Source organism: Platichthys flesus, chromosome 17 (assembly GCF_949316205.1).
Source record: "Platichthys flesus chromosome 17, fPlaFle2.1, whole genome shotgun sequence".
NCBI classification, from domain to species: Eukaryota; Metazoa; Chordata; class Actinopteri; order Pleuronectiformes; family Pleuronectidae; genus Platichthys; species Platichthys flesus.
The window spans coordinates 11074262-11094352 of NC_084961.1; the positions used below are offsets into that span (position 1 = coordinate 11074262).

Consider the following 20091-nt stretch of genomic DNA (forward strand, 5'->3'; position numbering starts at 1 on the left):
CCAACCACTAAACTTAATCTGGTTAAGTCTTGCCGCATTACAGCTGGGCTTTAGTCCCCATGTGGTCTACTGGTCCTGACAAGGTGAGTGTTTATACTGGGAATAAATACACAAACACACACACGCCTGCAGCGCAGACACACATCTCTCACTGCTATCAGACAAGATAGGATTGCCAGCAGTTCACTTTGTGTCTGCTTTCGACAGGAGCACTATATTCTCGTCCGCACATATTAAATACACGTTGCTGTTGTTTCATGTTAGTCCCTAGTTGGCAAGAAGGAAGGATGCTCACATCTGAATTGGATTAAACATGTCTGAATATACACCCAGACGACTCTCTACTGCATTAAGTGCAAATGTGACTGTGAATGAAATGACTAGCAGCCTATACTCCAACTTCACCTTTACGCTACTGGAACAAACAGGCGACGCAAACCGGTGAATTGTTCCACCAACATCCATTTGGAATCCTCTTTACAGCAGACTGCCATATGAAGCTTTAATGACCTGACACACATTTGCACCAGCTCTGTTTGAGCAGGACAGAGTGGGGAAGGATGCACCAACATTCGTTTCCACTGGACCAGGTTCAACTCCTCGAAGAGGTGAATGTGGAAAACACTGAGTGCGAGTTTTCTGGCCAATAATAAAAAAAGAAACCTTGGTCTCAAATAGCTGAGAACAGCTTCCACTCCCCGTGACGCCATGTTTCGATAGGAGATTCCCTCATTTGAAGGTTTGCTAGTATCCAACAAGTCAGACCAGAATCTCAGATTGAGACTAACGGCAATGTACAATTGAGTTTAAGGGCCAATTTGGTATATTACAAGACTAGAGGCGGAACAAAACAAAGGAGAAGTTGTGAATTAAGGAGAAAAAAAAGTCATGATATTACAAGAATAAAACTGAAACTTCAGACATTTCAGCAATCAGCAGCAAGGTGAACTCATGCTTGTTGTTGTTCACCTCCCTCTGGATCCACGATCTCGTTGTTTCTTGAGAAAGCATCTGCTGTCATTGCATTGCACCTCTCCTGTAATTTTCACCTGTCTGCATTCTGCACGGCAACACAATCGCTTCACCCTGTGTCACCCTCTGCCTCTTTACATTCCCACTGAGCCATACATGTGTGGCTCTGCAAGTCTGGGTGTGAGGACGGTTGGGGAAGGAAGCATTAACTACAGGCAGGGCTGCTCTTCCTGGCACTTAGCCCTACCTCAGAGAAACCGTTCTTATCTCCTCCACAGCACACCATTACAAGCTGGCTGGGTCCCAGCTCCTTGGAATAAAAGACCAATTTCTAAAAAAAATAATGAGTAACATAACGTTAGATTGATGCCAAACTGACAACATTTGTCCGTACGCCCTGGAGAAGTCCTTTTTTTCTTGCATAGGCAGTTGAAGGTTTTTTTGGTACGTTATGAGCCCGGCTCTCCAGTGTGTGAAGTTCGTTAGACCACAAACTGACAAATACCTAGACCAAGAAGCAGAATCGTGACTCGCAATGCTGCGACCACAGCAGGCAGCCTGCCATTACTGCAGTGGTTCGATAAGGCAACTGAAATGTGATTCCTCAATGCTCACAGGGGCATTTGACAGGTGTCATTTAAGGAAGCGGCGACAAGTTTAAGAAACACCCAAATAACTGATCCTGTAATGACGACAGTTTGGTTTTTAAATGGGAAATAAAAGTTAATGCTGAGGAGCATAAGCAGAAGAAGGGGTCTCTTCTCTGTGGAATTCTTATGGTCCGAAAAACACCACGTGAATAAAGTCAATTGACCAAAGAATTAGGGACATTTTCCCGAAATTATCTGTATCAGTTTTCACTTCAACGATCAAATCACTTCATGGGAAAGAAAAGATGGCAGATGAGTGATATAAGCTCAGACTTAGACCCCCACACCTTGTATTAACATCCGCCCTTGAATGGCCGGATCACAAGACAGCAGCTCTGAGTACATGTGTGAACGCAACCAAATGCAATCCGATCCCCTTCATGGCGAGTCTGGGACACAACGTGGCAAACATAGACTGTATTTAAAAGAAGGACGACATGACAGCTCATCGAAAGTGAAGCCAGAGTGTCTTGATCGCCACCTGGTGGCTGATTGCAATAGAGGTCATAAATCCTGCCTGCTCCATGTTAGTCGATGGAGCATGGACCAAAATGAAGGATGGTTTCTGTCATTATAGGGTAATTTGTATCTACCCTGATCTTATCTAGCCCTTATCTTATGTAATTTATTCTGGTAAATTTAGTTTAATTGGTTATTGGATGCTATAAAAACATCGGCAGGACCTCGCTGCTGTAGCTCCATTCTCTGATCAGACTCCTGAGCAGACTCTTAATGCTAACCATGGCCACGTTCTGATTCGGGGTAGTTTAGCTTCATTTCTGGATAGTGGGGGGGAAGAGGAATTATGTAATCCATCTTTATATGCAGTCTTTGGTGGGAATATGCTTTCAGCTGTGTGAATGCTCATGCATCTTGAATCAGACAGATCGAAAACAGCATAATGTGGTCATTGCAAACGTCCGTCCTTTTGCACATAGAGCAAGTAACTCCGCCCAGATTTTAAAACAGAGTCTGAACAGGAGCCCTGGTCTCACTCATATGAGAAAGGATATATAAAGTGTATGGACATGCCTTTGGTGGATTAAGAACCAGCTTGTATGTGTCAAATACACTGTGCCAAGTTTATGCATGTTTCATTTCCCAAAAACTCATCAGCAGCTGAGGTGTAAATGTCATGTGCAATTGTGAAAGCAGAAGACAGAGTACAGCAGCGGGCGACTGAGGGGATTATTCGAAAATAATGGCATGTGAATAGTGAGTAGTGGTAGTTTGGTTGCCGACCTCTAAATCCCATCCCACATCTCCAAGTTTTTCTGATTTATTTCCCAAGATCTAATGGGTCTGGTGTCTGGCTCACTAAGGGACATTTCCCCAGTGGAAAAAAAAAGAAGACCAAATCAGAGCTTTCTCCTCAAAGATCCCCCTCTTCTGTTTCCATGTTTTTCCTCCTACATTTTCTGGGGCTTTCAAAGAGATCTGTTCTAAATCCACTGATAAGACTTCACAGGTATCAAACTGTGTCCCTGGGATTTTTCAGTTTAACATTTCAGTGAAAACGTCTCCAGTTTGCTCTGTGTGTTTCCTGCAGCTCTCACCTTCTCCTGAACATCTCAGCAAAGATGCAGCCGACGCTCCAAAGGTCAACTGGTGTAGCGTAACTGGACTGGAGCAGCACTTCTGGGGCTCTGTACCACAGTGTCACCACCTACACACACAGAAGAAACCAGTTGAGACACAATTGTTTGAGTTTACATGCAAAGACAGACAAACACACATCTCTTATAGTTTCTTCCTGTGTAATTTGAAGTCACTGTCTAGGGAGGGGTCTCACTCTCTCTCAGACACACACACCCAAACACAGACACAAAAACACGCGCACACAGGGTAATGCTTCTCTGTTCCCATCTTAGGCTTACGCAAGATATGATGTCATATCTGGCAGGACAAGATTCCCTGCTCCTGTTTTGGTGTAACCACGTCACACAGTCTTTCCACATTAGTCCACCAGGGTCATCCAATACTGTACTTGCGCATACATAAATATATATCGGTTTATTAAGTGCGCTACTTATTACAATAATAATCCAAACATCAGTTTATAGGTGAAGATGAAGAGATAATGGGTCGACTTTGGCATCACCAATCCCATCCTTCCTCTTACTCCAGCAAAAAAAAATACTTCCTGTTTTGCATCAAGCTACAGTACACCCACCTGAGGTATAACGGTGGCCATTTTGTGCCAATTAGCCCTGAGCATGGTTTTCAAATTTGTCCATGTAACTCTATTGGGAGCTCTGAGTGTTTGTGTGTGTGTATATATATGTGTGTGTGTGTGTTTATGTGTATGTGTGCGAGTTTGTGTATGTGTGTGTGTGTCCATGGCCTGCAGGAAAGCAGCAGCATTGTTAACAGCTACAGTAGGGAAAGCCTGCAGACAAAACTCACTGACCCCTAGTATGAGAGTGGACCGGTTCCAGGTGCTTTCCTTAACTCCAGATTTTTCCAGCAGCTTTTGGCTGCAGTCCCCCCTCCAGGCTGTGCAGAGCACTTATCGGGATCTCAGAGGCGGAGGTGAGTGTTTGTAAGCAAAGCGTGTGCCGTGTCACCTAGATATCTTTTATTAGATGCTCGGACTCACTGCAGGGAAATGAGGACATGGTGCCCTCATTAGACGTTATCCACCGGCTTGTAGCGGTAATGTGAGGTCAGTATCTTGAACAGGATGTTCATGGCCAAATATGAACTATTAAAGAGGGAAGCAGGTCCTCGCGTATGTGCTCAAGTGCCTCATGAGAAGTCAGATGGAGTCAGCACTTGCATAACTTTATGGTTCACAGGCAGTTGGACACGATTCTTTCTCTAGGGGAGGTTGATGACTTGAGTTTTACATGTGTTGATCAGTGGTTTTAATTCTGCCCAAAGAATGTTTGTATTTGTGTGGGATTTTTCTCCCTGGTCTTATTTAAGTTTACATGTTAGTCCTTCCTATGGAAGAAAGCATAGCCAGCTGTGCGTCTCTATGTTTGGCAATACATGCATAGAGGTCCACTTCTTTAAACACTGAGACAACAGCTATTATATTTATTGCCAAATAAAAAAATGTGTCTTTCTATAGACATAAAACCCTTTGGTTAGTTCATGTGTATCAGTGGTAGCACCATAGAATGTGTATAGAGATGGACGACCCATATTCACCTCCTCCCAATATCTAGAAACAAAGCCTAATATCTGGCATAGTAGCTACGAGGATTGAGCCGCTGTCTCGAAGTACCAACAACCGTGAGTCAGTCTCTAGTGTCAATCATGATGTTTCACCCCCGAATTCCTATGGCATCGAATAGCTAATTATTACCAAACCACACTTTTTGATTACTTCTCTCCATTTCCCATCAACAAACATGGAGGAGGCAGGTTTTAGTGCCCGCAGCAAGATCAAAACACCTCACTTTCAGAGAGCTGTCATAAATCGTCCAGATTTATATACAGTTAATGGGTTGCGCCCACGTTCGATAAAACACTCAATGAAAAATACCATTCATATTTAGTCAGACGCTAATGTAATTAACTTAAGGTTTTGCTTTACATTTTCAGAGGATGATGGCGGGAGATTTGGTCAAAATTTTATTTGAATGCCAAAGAGTAACCTGATTGAAAACATGTACGTCTCAATCTGCAAACTGTGTGATGAAGTCGAGAGCATCTGGTGTTAATACTTCCATCAGCAGTGTGAGGTTGCCCGCAGCAGAATCTCATGTTTGAGATCAAAGTGAGTGCTCTGCAGATATTAAGCGTCTTGTAAAATGTCTGGTGCAATCTGGAGTAATGTGCGCCTGCATCATTATCTGCAGATACTGAGCAGACACATCATTTCTAGCACATTTTCCGGCGTAATCGGTAACACCGGTGTTGTTAAAAGTTTCATACCCGGTGGGCAGTGTTCCACGCCGCAGCATCCCATATCGTCATGAGCAGGATTTCATTCTGATCTTAGCAGTAAGTTGAGGGCACCACTGTGTCTAAGTGCAGCGCCTGAAAGCTGCTAGGACGGCTGGAGACTGTTCAGCTGCTTTCAGACAGGCACTGAACCCTAGACGTTTGCCTGAACTTCGCTGAATGTAAATGTCAGAGTCGGTTGCTCTAGACGTTCAACTTTTACTGCCACCCGGGAAAGCTCTGGGATATGTCAGAGTGAGCAAATGGAGAAAACAGCGGGAAAATGTCGAGTGGGCGCATTGACGATGGCCCAAACACATGACAGACACAAAACTGAAGAAAAAAATAATAATACAGGATGAAAAAGGAAGAGCATGCCGAAGATGTCAACAAGACCATGAGATTCAAGAGCACATATGGGCTGATGCCTGAGTAGGTGTTCTGTTAACAAAAACGTGTGATTTTTGCAAACAAGTTTTTATCTTAATTTGTGGTAAAAGATATTTGGTAGTTAAACTGTCTGCCCTGATCATTTGAAAGTAAAAAAGATTATATTATTTCACAGTAATGTCAACAAAACTATAAACCATAAGGATTTAATAAGCCACGAGTGACAAAGAAAACATTTATTCTTGCAGAATACTCCTGACGGTCTTCGGAAGCAGCTCAAGTACCAACAATGAGTTAAGTTACCAGGCTCTAGGGCATTATTTTATTACCCACCTGCCCCAGAATTCAATGCAACAGGGGCTCCATTCATAATTACAGAGTAGGGGGGGTGGAAGTCATTCAGTTAAACCTACGATCTGACCAAACATTACCCCGTGCTGGAATTCTTCAGCCCGGCGCTCAACACACGCTGATAAGAAGAATAAAAAGGTCAGTCATGTTACTTTTTTCTTCTAAGCTGAATGACGCTATTAATAGAGCCCGGGGCTGCGTTTTGCAGATGTGTGACACTTTCTCATCTCCTGCTTCCTGCTTTAGTGGAAATAGGGAGGAAGTTGAGGCTCGTTGGCCACGATGTGTCGGCCGAGACACGTGACCAGAAGTGAGACACACGCTCTCAGAATGAACAGAGCGACTGTTTGGATCACTGAAGGCTTTTTAGAGCAGTGAAACCTCAAAGAAAAAACATGAATGGGAGACGAGTGGCTGGCCCTGAAGTCATGCAACAAAATGTCAGAGTTTTTTTTTTAAACATAGGAAAACTGAAGACTGCATAGTTTTGATTTTCTTAGATTTTAATATGCTTCTTTGATTTTTTCTGTACGTTTGTTGCATGTGCTTGTCTTATTATCTATTTTGAGCACACAGCATTTCAATGTGAGCAGAAAAGACACACAAACGTCTCTTTAAAATGAGGATGGATTCATAAAAGGACTAAATGACCCAATCGACACCTTCCTGCCGCTGAATGCATGTGACTTCAGTTAAGTGCACAGATGCTGAAGCTCTGCACAGTCTGAGGTCAGGCCTCTTACGAACACATGAGCCTTCTAGGAAGAACCACAGATGTAGAACTCGGGGTATATCTGCAACACAGAGTTATTCGAAAACCACAAGTGCAGATTATGGCACATATATATATATATATATATCACACAATCACAAGTTTGGATGTACTCACATACACGCTGGAGGACAGACACGTTTATTGCAATCTGAAATGACACCCTGATGTGGTACTTTGATAAGGTAGGTATTTTATGCTATCCTGCTTTAAAAAGAAAAATGCATGAATCTAAATGTCCAGTCTTCAAGTGCATTTGTTGCACATTATAATATGTTGATGGGGTAAATGATTGAGTATTTTATAAATATGACATTTCAGGCTCTAGCTTCACAGACAACACTTACAGTAATAATGAGTTTGATTTAGAAAAATGTATAGAATAAAAATAACAGCTGGGGATAATGAAACTAGTAGTCATATGCCTTTGTAAGCATCACTTCTCACAGTGTTCTAGCCATTAACTATCTACAAAAACAAGTTAACTGCTTTCCTTTGCTTAACGCACCCTTATATCTGAAAAATGATGAACTGTAGAGCCCCTCAAACATCAGGTTCAAAAGTCACTTCACTGTGCTCATCTTCGTTTCCAAAAGTCTCACCCTTTTTCTCCCCACCTCTCTCCTGCAATCTCCTGTTCACTCTCTACAAAACCATCCTTCCCTGTCTGTTCCTCTAAGCCGCTGCGTCTGTAAGCAGTTGGAGAGCCTCTTATGTCCACGAATGCACTTTGATCATACACTCACATCTGTTATACCAAATATCTGAAAAGAATATTACCCTGGCAAACAGAACACGCTTCGAGCTACGGCCTAACCACGCGTCCACTTACAGGGAGATGATAACAACACGTAGACGGATATAAAAAGAAAAAGGGACAAGCTCCGGTTGCAAAGTTGCAGTTTCTCTGTCCTTTCCCTTCCTCTTCTTCTGACTACGTTTGCATTCCTTCTCCCTCACCCCTCCGATTCTCTGTTCTGCTTCACATCTCCCTTCAATACCGTCCATGCAGGCTGCAGGAACAGACCGTGTGCTGGACGGTCAGAAACAGACAGTGAGTCAGCCATAAAAGTGCACGACGCAGCGGTTTGCTCTCAGGTCATGCGGCCGCTTTGCATTTTCTCCCCCCTGTCTCCCTCTCTCCCACTCCCGGTGGCTATACAGTAAAAGCTGGAGTGGGTCAGATAAAGCCGGGGGAGGAATGAAAACTGGGAGAGCTGGAGTTGAGGGAGAAGTGTGAGAGGCTGACTCTAGATTAAAGGACAACATTCTGGAAATTCCTCTCTGCTGAGAGCATCCTCCCCCGCCTCCCCCGCACTCCCCCACGGCTGCGCTCTCCTCCGCTCGGTGGAGGAAATGGCCTGTCCTGCCCCAGAGGACCTCCAGACCTCCTGGGCTGGACCTCCAAGCCTGTCTGACATGCAGCATCCGGACCTGTGCCACCACCAGCGAGGCCCGGTGCACGCACTGCGGGGGAGTGTACGACAATGGGAGTGCATGCATGTGAGCGCGGGGGCGTTTGGTTGGTGTTATGTGCGAGTCCCACGTGAGACAGCACCTGCCTTTTGCCTGGGTGAAAGTGCATGGATGCCAAATGCTTTTGTTAGAGTGTCTGCGAATGAATGCAAGTTATCTGGAGCATGCGTTTGATGTTTTTAAAAGGGTCATGTTGGTTGAATTAAAGTATGGGACATATGTTTGAGGATTTACTTCTCATCAGAGATTAGAAAGTAGTTTCCCTTAATTATTGAAGTCTGGAGCACACGGCAGCATCTGGAGGTTTCAGGTTCACCTTCAAACTAGGGGATTTAGGAAGTATGATTAAAGGGATGAACACTAATTCACGATGAATCATTCCCCAATTCATAAATATGGTATGTTGACATATGTTTTCACATCATATTTAAGTGCAATGTCCATTTTATGCAATAACTAAAAGTCCACTCTTGAGTATTTATTAATCTCACACTTATTGGTATGAGTCTATTTTCAGATTTTGTATGAATTTGCACAGTTATTCAGAAGCAGAATTAAATCTCATTTTAGTTTGAACAATGACCGTAAAGGCTTTTCTAATATACTCTGATCCTTTTTAAGTTTTTTCAAAAACAATAAATCAATAAAGATTGATACTATTCTCATGTCTCTTTGTCAAGCTACCATGCTTAACATCCAGAAGGAGAGAAGCATCCAGCCGAGCCGCCCCACTGTCCAAAGGTAACTAAATCAATCTATGTAAAGCTCACTAATTGTATGTTGTCTTAGTTTAAACCAGTAAAACCAGACTTTTCAAGCTTTGGACCGAGATAAGTAAGGTGTTGTCCCCGGTGTCTTAAAGCAGAGCCAAGGTAATCGCTCCCCGGCTCCAGTTTCACGTTGAGTTTACAGACACGCAAAATGTATATCTTTCTGAAATGTATAAAAACAGTTCCTATGGACTGCTTGAAACTCATTTAAATCCCATCTGCTTGTCTGACTACTTGTCCCACCCCTCCTCGTCATAACACGTGTGAACATGCTTATTTGTTCTTCTTTAATTTGGCCGTCTTGAAGCTGATGCTGCACCTTTTCTGGCCTTTTTTTTTTACATCTTGGGCATCATGCAGAATGCAACACTGGAAAGAGAGTGATGTTTCTGATGTGTTGGTTCCTGGTGCGTCTGTGAGGTCCCACATGACTCCCCAGGGGAACAATAACAGAAAGGCAAACTCATGTACTGGCAATGGGAAGGAAGTCAATCGCTTTTTTGGTGGATTTACCCAAGTTAAAAAAAAATAAAAAATTATACCTGCTAATTTTGGTGAAAATTAGGTAAATGAAAATTAGACCCATGTTGAACTAAATCTGAATTATTCTTAAAATCATTGGCAAAGTGTGCGGAATGCGCATTCCTTTACCACCAGTGCCGTGACACAAAGGTTCTCCTGTCACTCTCCCTTCTCAGTGACCCGACGCCACGAGGACGACTGAGGCCAGGGCCCGGGGCTGCAACACCGGAGGCTCTGGGGCTGATGGAGCTTGGCTAGGGGCCCATGTTTACATTCTCTCTCACTGAGGAAGGCCAGGATGAAAGAGCACCACTGCACACACACACATCCTCTCTCCAGACACACACACACACACGTACTTTACATGCACCGGAGGCAACATTATTGTTGTAATCAAATCAATGAGAGCATGATTAGAAGTTTCAACTATACACAGTTACTGAATTAAAAAGGAACAAAACTGCAGAGCAGTTCATTCTCTCAGGTAAATAGCTTGACTGGTCCCTGCTCCGAGTCTTAGGCTAGAACTTGATTACATTCCTGAAAGCCATCCGTCGCTAATTAAAGTCGTCCTAAGTGAATCTCAGGAGAAAGGACAGAGGCTATGGACGGTATAGGCAGGCCACATATGGGAGAAGCAGCGGATGTTTAATAATAATAATATGAGCAAAACTATGCACACAGAGCACAGTGGAGCTAAGGCTGTGATGTTGTGTCTCCTGAGAGGCCCCATTCGACGCTCCAGCAGTCAGCCATGTTGTAAACACCATTATTTCACTCCTCCCCGCACTTTCCCCTCTTTCTCCCTCTTTTTCTGCAAAAAGGACAATTTACAGGCGCAACAATGCCGCTGCACCGGGCCAAGAAAGGACATGAGTTGAGAAAAGAGGGACAGAGAAGATTTAAGAGAGAGAGCGAGAGCGAAGGCGAAGGCGAAATGAGGGGAAAAGGTAGACTGAGAGAGAGAGGGAGAGGGGGGGATGGAGCTACAGAGCCAGAAAGAAAAGTGCAAGAGCAGCACACAAACTGTATACAGTAAAACAAAAAAAAGGGGGCACCACAACTGTTGCCAAAGTATGCACAGCGTACAGGAATGCAGCATGGGGCCCTCGGCAAGCGAAACAAAGACAGCACAGTCAGTGGCTCTCTCTCCCCAGTGCTACCACATCCGCACATCATTAGCTGGAAAATTCCTGATATATGCTGTAATTTTTTCTCTCTTTTTTTCTTCTTCCTCCTCCTCTTCCTCTGGCCGTTGCTGGTACAGACAAGGCCTTAATATCCAGATGCAGTGTGTGTGTGTGTGTGAGTGAGAGAGAGAGAGAGGGGGGGGAATGCACATGCACACACTGATCAGTACACCCTTTTCTACTGCCAAGGGACGATCAACAATTAATACAGTGTATTGTAGCGTGCGTGTGTGTGTGTGTGTGTGTGTGTGTGTGTGTGTGTGTGTGTGTCTGTGTGTGTGTGTGTGTTGGGGGACACACAGGCCCGACTCTGTGCATGTGAGCATATGCATTAACATTTATAACAATGTATGTAATTGAATGTGCTTATGTACAGTGTATCCCGATTAGTGTGTGTGTGTCTGGGTTTGTGTGTTTGCTCATGTCAATTTGGGGCCAGCTCCTCTGCTTCAGCCGGCTGCAGTCAAAGCATAGAGGACTTTTCCTTTTTTTTCCCATGCGGAGCCATTTGAGGAGATATCTAAACATTCCCAGAGAGCGCTGCACGTGCTCCCCTGCGTGCAGTGCAAGGGTTTCCCCCCTCTCTCCCTCGCCCTACTGCTGCCTTTCTTTCTTTCCTCCTTCCTTTTGCTTCTTTCGGCCGGTAGAGTAGAAACACATTGTCTGGCAAAAGAGCAGATTCACAGACACGACTGTCCAGTTCATCCATGCTCATCACGAAGAAGCTTGTTTTCAGATGACGGAAACCTTCATGAACACGCATGCAGTTTGCCCTTATCTGTTTGCCCCCCCCCAAAAATGGGAAACACCTCCCCGGCGAGAACACAGATCCAGACTGAATCAGGTCCGGCTGCTCTTGAAAGCTTTGTATTGTTGCTCTGCTGCTGGAGCGCGGGGCAGGAAATCTGGTTTCAATTTGTTTAATGTCGTCTGAGATATGGCTGTCTTAATTTGGTGAACGTGGTGGGAGGGCTTTAAGTAATGGGGATGTGTGTGTGGGTGTGGGGGGGTAGAATTAGGAAAATACCGTTGATCAGGTGACAATTTCACTCCTCTGCATGTCACGAACCTACTGGAAACTATGACAAGGAAATACTGGTCAAAAAGATAATAATGGTGATAATAATAGTCCTTGGTTCAGTTGGTCATGTATAAGAAAACAAGATTTCCTTAGCTCAGATCCAAAACATCAACTATTCATTCAATTAATTTATGAATAGTTAGATACATCTCGTCGTCTCCCGCTCATTATGTCAACCCCTCTGTTTATGTTGGTTCCTAACTAGAAAAACACAACAACAGGTCACTAACAGAAGTCTGGTGGCATTCCCCTTGGGTTTTCGAAATCCAATTTGACGGGCAAATCCATGCACATGACATGCATGAGTGTAGGAACTAATGGGCTTCATGGGACCGTCCTGTCATCCTCGAATTATAATGGTTGCCAATGTGTGGATGGTGGAGATGGAAATGACCACCGGGGTCAGGTTACTGGAGGTCATCCGTGTGTGTGTGTTTTGAATCAGACACCTGACCTAAACTTTACTCCTCCTCCTCCGTGTGAGTGTCATTGTGAGGCTGTGGCGTCCCCGTACTGCAAACAATTACATGATTTCCACAGCAGAACCTGTACGTCATGTCCTGCCTCCTGAATGCTCCAGAAATATTCCTGATGATGTGAAAGCGTCTGACATTGAACAGGGTTCATATCTGAAAACGTCTTTGGATAAACCTTCACTGAGGAGCTTGAGGAAGGTTCAGCCCCTTTTTAAACCATCACTCTTAATTACATATTTTTTTAGAGTAATATCTTTGCAGTGCACTAATGTGATATGTAGCAATGCAAGAAACAGTCGTCTGATTGGAAAGAAGGGCTCGTGAACTGGAGTTCTCAGGAAGACATCTTAGTTAAGTCTCACTAACTCAAGAGCAAGTAATCAATCTTAAGTTAAGACCCATGTTTAATTTTATTGTTTTCATCCCTCGACTTTGATTAAGCTGACTCCAACTTTTATGGTGGAAGATTTAATTCTTACATTAAATTGAAAATAAATCAGTGTCTTTGTGATCCGACCCAGTTCTGCAGCAGTATTTAAATAATAAGTCATGTTTTAACTCTCTCTACACAAAAGGATTTCTTTGATGCCGCAAACTCCTGGGCTGCATTTTGAACAAACATTTGCTGTAGCATTTATTCATAATTCAAACAACATCAAAAGAAAATGTTTTTTCCCTCAAGTGCTTTGGCAGGAGTGGGGCCTCGGTGGGACGGCCCGAGAAATGATCCTTCTCCAGTCTTATTCTGGTATGTCACATTAACCCATGAGCTTCTCCCATCTGCCCGTCACTCAAGCAGGCACAATGAAGCTGTCGGCCAGACTGGGGTCATTAAAAAACCATCAACAAAGCAACAAACCCTGAGGGACTTGGCAGGGGCCACCTAATCTGGACCCCTGTACCAACCCAATGGGTGGTCTCTCCCTCTCTCTCTCTCTCTCTCTCTCTCTATCTCTCTCTCTCCCTCCCTCCCTCCCTGGGAGGGTGAAATATGTCAAGCATGGTAGGTGAGCGATTTCGATAGAGCCATCAGTGAAACACAACCACGCGCAGACTCCACAAGTTTCTTTTTATGTATATACACACACATTTTTTGTCAGTGACAAATGAACACACCAGCTCGCTCCTATGTGAGAAAGCTTATTCATCACAAAAAGAGAAGCTCGACAGTCATCAGCAGAAATGGCCGAGGGTGCAACTTTACGCAAGAAGTTGCACCTGAGACGCAAGAAGAAAAATAAACGAGATGAGGAGCTGGGGACACTTTCTGACAACTTCATGCAAATGCGGGTTCCGACTGTCTCGTCATTCTAGAAGTGCTAAATGATTCACTTTGAAAGCGAGAACGAAGAGTCGCTTAAGCAACAGCATTTCTCCAAAAGCCCATCTGTCTGCCAGTAACGGTGGCATTAGGTGACTAAATAAGTAACTGCTGGGCTGTTGGGCAAAGGGGAAGATCCTCTTAAAAAGTGTGTGTGTGTGTGTGTGTGTATGTGCTCTGCATACAGTGTAGATGATCTGCTTTTATTAGCAAGAGGAAACAATGAATGGATGAATGGAGACCGTGTGTGTGTGTGTTGGAGAGATAGGGGGATTCCAGACACAGGAACGTTCATCCGGAACCAAAGATCCTGTGCTCACGTTGCATGCATGCTTGAAATCTCACTCACACAAACGCACGCAAACACACTTTTTTTGTGGCCCAATCTGTGTGACCAAGGAAGGAAATAAGTGTGCAAGTTTGTGTGCAAGATTTACATGTTGTGGGATTTTGTGTGCGAGTGTGTAGGACTTGATATCAGTCACTCATATCTGAAAAGGTGAAATCCCGGTTGAGCATTCTTCTCTCGACGAAGTGTCCCCGTCGAGTCATAAACGAAGTAGAAACCACACTTGTGCTGAATATTGTGTAACTCTACAAACTGTTGGGTTAGGTACGACTTCCTCTGAGACGGAGCTGTGTATTATCACCAAGCCAAGTGATGAATGACTCACATTAACAGGGCACATACAAATCTTAATCATAAAAAATTACCCTTGATAATAATACTGAGAAACTGGGATCTGGACTAAAATCACACGTTACTCAAACGGAGAAAACCCTTGAAATTGTCATTCCAACTGAAAATCAATCATTCGTAAGATTTTTATCAGTACTTCCTTATAACGCCGTCTTAAAAGTGAAAGCACCTGCTGTAATATTCACTTCAGACAGTTAACCCATTTTTACATTACATCCGTGATCAAATTAAATTAAAAACCTTCATTTATTACCCACTCTACACTAATGTCTGAATAAAATGCATGTTTCTTGTGATGTGAGGTCTAACTTGGCTTCTTGAGATCTACTATTAGATATTTTCTGTTCATTCGAGTGTGAAACAATGTTTTAACCATAATATGTGAATACAAAACTAAAATTTGTATTAGTGTGCCAAGATGAACAAGCTTGATCAGTAAATTCTTGCTTTAGTTGTACAATATGTGACTTCTACTACATATTGTCATATGGTCATTTTTCGGAAACACTTTGTCGAAATCCTTGCAGGTCTCTAACACGACCAATCAAAGCAGAGACAAGTTGGCGAGCGAGTCACCGAAAAAGGTCGGGACTCGAGCAGCTGTCAGGCAACACGTGTTCATATGGGTCTAGCTCTGACGGAAGGGGTGACTGGAGAGGGAGGGATGCATCAGTGAAATTTCTTTCGAACTGATAGTCGAATTTCCAGGATGACCAACCCTAAATTTAATGGAATATTAAGAGGAAGGCCAACAATAAAAGATGAGAATAAAATGACGACTTGTTTGGTCAGGCTGATCAGTGAAGGAGCTAAATGGCATACAGAGCGTCTCTCTGTGCAAGTGTGAAACAGGGCAGGAAGACTTCTCTCTGCAAATTAAGGCATACAAAAAAGGTATGGAGCTACTACCTTCGTCGTGAAAGTCTAGTTTCTCCTTATTTCAAGCTCCTCCAAAGACTCCTTTCAGTCCCTCTCTATGCTATCTGGTCATCAGAGCCCAGAGTTCAATAGTTGGACATCAAAGTACCGACGGCGGGGTGGGGGGTGGGGGGGGGGTGGGGGTCTGTCTCTCCTCGTCTGTTCCGTCCCTGTCTGCAACAACCACTGAGGGATTCCTGAGACGGGTCGCGGGGGCCCTCAGCTCTCACTTTACACAGAGAAACCCTATCGTTTGGCCCGGCGCCGCGCAGCTACCGGCTGATGCCCTGTAAGTGCCCGCTGTATCACATTAGACACTTTTTATCTATCTCTCTGGAGAGGGGAGGGTGGTCCAGGGCGGTGTGTTTCTGTGTTTGTGTGTGTTTGTGTCTGTACAGGACGAAACGCATAGACTGATTTTAACTAGACTTGGTGGGAATATGATTTGGGACGGTGTCTCCAGACGATTAAGCTGATTGAAAGGCCAACATCAACAAGGAAATATGGTCCAAAATTTTCCACGTCTGTGCAAACTGCAAGGCTAGACAGATGCTCTAAAGCCTATATAGTGATAAGTGACATCATAACTAACAAGTCAGAAAATGATGTCATATATGGCCGAGAACCTTATCTTCCCCCTAGCATATCTTTATCTTATTTATAGACCCGACTTAAACCTTCGATGAATAAACACTTTTTGTGATCTTATTATAGGGTAATGCCATCCCACTGCATTTTATTATCATACCATGATGAATATGAAATGTCGTTATTACAACAATATCTAAAAGTTAGCATTTCCTGAATGGCTAATATGATGAAAACTTAACCGTCTTGACAAAAGTAAAAAGTACCTAGCCTACTTTAAAATATGTTGCTCGGAGTCCGCAGTGGTTACAGGTTGTATACAAAGGTTGACTTAAGAGTGAAATATACACTATAGGTATACAAAAAGTACAATTAACTGCCTCTCCAGCGAATTATATGATGGATTTAGAATATGAAACTAAAATATGTGAAAACCATTAGGAAGTAATATTTAATATTCACCAAACTAGACTAGAGCTTGTTTGATACCAGGCACCAAAGCATCATGTCATCACCATCCATTTAATAGTCCAAGTCTATTTGTGTCTTCAACCCACTTGAACATCCTGCGACCCACTTTTAGGCCTCTGTTCATCTGGTGTGAAACCGTGGGCTGACAGAGTTCGATTCAAAGGAAAATAAGTCTTGCTGTGCTTTAGATATACGAACGAGATATAACTCACCACAGAGGTGAGCGCCATCTGGAAGCTGTAGATGCGCGCCAGGCCAAAGTCGGCCAGTTTGATCTGTCCTCCGCTGGTGACCAGGATGTTCTGGGGCTTCAGGTCGCGGTGGACAACGCGGTGGGAGTGCAGGAAGTCCAACCCCTGGAGCAGCTGGTACATCATATCCTGTGAGACGACAAAATGGAGTATGGGATGTTTTAAGTTGGTATTTTGTGGAAAAAAAGTTTAATCAGATTTTTATTTATGGCTCTGAATCCAGTAAATGTGACCTGTTGAATTGAAACTTTTCGGCCTTTATTGTCCGACGTAAAGCAAAAGACAGATGGTTTTGCGACCTTGCACCTCTAGAACAATATTTTAATTAATTCCTGTGTCATACAGAGACCTGAATGGGCCCTGCAGTCAGAAGTTAAGCAGAATGGCTGAGACATTTAGATAGCGAGGGAGTTAACTGGAGGAGGCCTGTGTCTTTTTTTTGTTGACCTCGGCAGATGTTTGATAACTGACACACACACACGCGCACACGCACACACAAACACACACACGCACACGGAGAGGCCCCGCTCTGTGCGAGCTCGGGTCTCTGTTCCCCGGCAGCTGTCCTGCTTGAGTTAATTGGCGCTGGTTCTCTTTTTATGCCCATAAGCTGACCTCGGCGATGGCCACAGGCGCTGCATCCGCGATACACTGACAACACAAAATGGTGCGAGCAGGAACCAGCTATGCCAACCTGCTTCGACATGTTCTCTTCAAACTGAAACGCTCAAACCGGCACTGCACCTGTAAACAAATAAGTTATTCTGAAAGTAGCTTAACCAGGTGAGTTTTTGGCAGAGGTGCGAGGTCTTGGGACGATATATAGTTATAAGTGATTGTCTGCTTGAAAAGGAAACAACATGGAGATAAAGGAGACATGTTGATCCAGTAAAATGCTGTGATGCCGGGGGTGCATTCTACACCACACACCCCCCCTTTCAAAACACCCCCACACACACACTCTCTCTCTCTCTCTCTTAAATACACACACACAGACACACACACACACACACACCCCAAAACCCTCCGCCAAGACCTCACAAGTGACATGGACCCGAGCCCGCAGCTCTATTCACCAGCCGACCAGCTGGTGAGTGAGTCAAAGGGGTCCGCACAGTCAAGCAGAAAACATTAGCAAACGGCGCGGGGCAGGCTGCTGTGCCGGCCGCAGCGGTGGAGACCGGGCGCCCCCCAACACAGCACTGCAGAGCTGGGAAGTGATGTGAGTGAATGCCCCCTTCCCCCCTGGGTTGTGTTAATGTAATGTTACATCTACATTTCCGTGTGTGTGTGTGTGTGTGTGTGTGCTTCCCAGGCTGTGCAAGTGTGTATTTGTGTGTGTGTGCAGGGGGGGGGGGGGGGGGGGGGGGGGCACCCCTCTGACCAGGAACAGGCAGGATGCATAAACAGACCTTCCTTTCTACGGCTCCATCCAGCCATGACCTAGAGAGCAGGGTGGCAGACAGACAGGGCCATAGGACAGCGGCGGGTAGTTGGTTATTTTGTGTGTGTGTGTGTGACACAATAGCCCCCACCCCCCCCCCCCCCACACCCCATTGGTTCCTTTCTGCTTTAAATAGCCATTTCACCGTGCTTCCTTTCAGCACCATTTCCGAGTAAACACCAATTATCTCACGAGTGTGACTCTTGGACAAACACACAAACAATCTTGGCCCTTTGGCCCGGGTGCCATCCTCTCCATCGCCTTGATTACCCACAAAACGGAGTGATGCGAAATATCCCAGCTGTGTTCAACTGCAGTGTGAGTTGGTCGAAAAAGCCAAGTGCCGACGTGAAAATAGTTGGTCGAACGATGCCTCAAAGTGTGACAACCACATGCCAAAAGGGGGTGAAGAGATCCTACTCGGAGCCGTAGAAAAGTTCCAGCACCAACGAGACTTGCATGCGTTGCTCAACCCACAACTGTCTTCAACTGGCAACACTTCAACCAAAAAGACACCCCCCATAAACAGCTTGGCCAGGAGGAAACCGAATCACACAAAAAGGCAACAGATCTGACCCTGAAAGAGAAGGAAAAAGGTCCAGGGAAAAAAGTAGGCAGCCCTCCGCAAGATGCAGTCAAAACATGGCTTTCTCAGTGCGCCTCCCTTTCTAATGCAAATGGACCAGAGGCAGCCATATTGTTTATTGTAGCCAAGCACAATATGGGACATCTGCCGGTTAGCGTTAGTGTAATTCCCTCCCCATGCTTCATTAACCTCCCCCTTTATGGGCCCTCAGAATGGAGTAGTGGAAGCTTGGACGGTGGCGGCGCAGGAGGGTGGGCGAGTCTCAAGCGCCGGCCCGGGCGAGGAGCACCGAAGCTGGGGCAGCCCGGCCGCTTGATGTCCTTCCAGCTCATTTGATTGCTGGAGGAGGGCCCCTTTCATCAATGAGCATGTGGTGGGTCTTGAGTCTAAGGAAGGCCGAATGGGTGGTAGAGGGTGGGGGGGCTGAAGTGAACAGGGGTGGACCAGGGTGGGGTGTCTGGTGCTTGGGGTAGATTGGAGTTGAGAAAAAAAAGTATGTGCCTGTTCTTTTGGTTAAATGTGAATGAATTCAAAAGTAACTTTGAAGAGGTTAACATTTAATCTGATGGGTAGAGGTGTGCCAAAGATCACGATTGTTGGAAAGTGATTGGTCATCTGGTGGTACATTTAGTTACTGAGGAGGGGGGGGGGGGCTGCACTGGGGGTTACTGTGCAGTATCCACTGTCCTAGAAATAACAGGGGATGGCGCCTGGGCCATCTTGTCACTCCATCATTGTCCTTTTGTCCACTCAAGACCCCGGCTGTATGGATGTGAGGAGAAAGCAAAAGGAAGGAGGTGTGCCTTAAGGGGTCACCATGCTTCAAACAAAGTGCTTGTTGCATTGTTGGACCGCGTCAGAAATGTCCACTCCCAACGCCAGAATTGTGTGTGTGTGTGAGCTATGGGGGGGGGGGGGGGGATGTCCACTAATTTTTGAAACATTTAAAAGAGAGCCCTCCAGGCAAGAGGCAATGGTTTCAACTTCTATCTCAAGCTCTTTTGTCGTCTTTTTTGTTTTGTTCACTTCAATCTGGACACCACGAAAACTGTTGGATCTTGGATGCAAGATCCACGGATTAGTACTGCAACTAAAATGATTGATTCTTTTCATTTAACCATTAGTCTGTATTGATCTACTGGTTAATCACCAACTGTGGGAACCTTTCATTTGTATTGGAAAATGCTAAACAATCAATCGTCGGTTCATTTTCCGGTTGATGGAATAATCAATTAATCAGCTTATCCCTAAGACACAGCCATTAATTA

General features: G+C 44.7%; 1 protein-coding gene across 1 annotated transcript in view; it reads right to left on the reverse strand.

The window, feature by feature from the left end:
* Positions 1–20091, reverse strand: part of cdk6 (cyclin dependent kinase 6) — a 35433-nt gene that overhangs the window by 6912 nt on the left and 8430 nt on the right. Inside the window, exons 4-5 of the mRNA XM_062409672.1 lie at positions 16755–16922; positions 3179–3288 (exon numbers count right to left, since the gene is read on the reverse strand). Coding sequence (XP_062265656.1) covers positions 3179–3288; positions 16755–16922 — 278 coding nt within the window. The remainder of the gene's footprint in view (positions 1–3178; positions 3289–16754; positions 16923–20091) is intronic.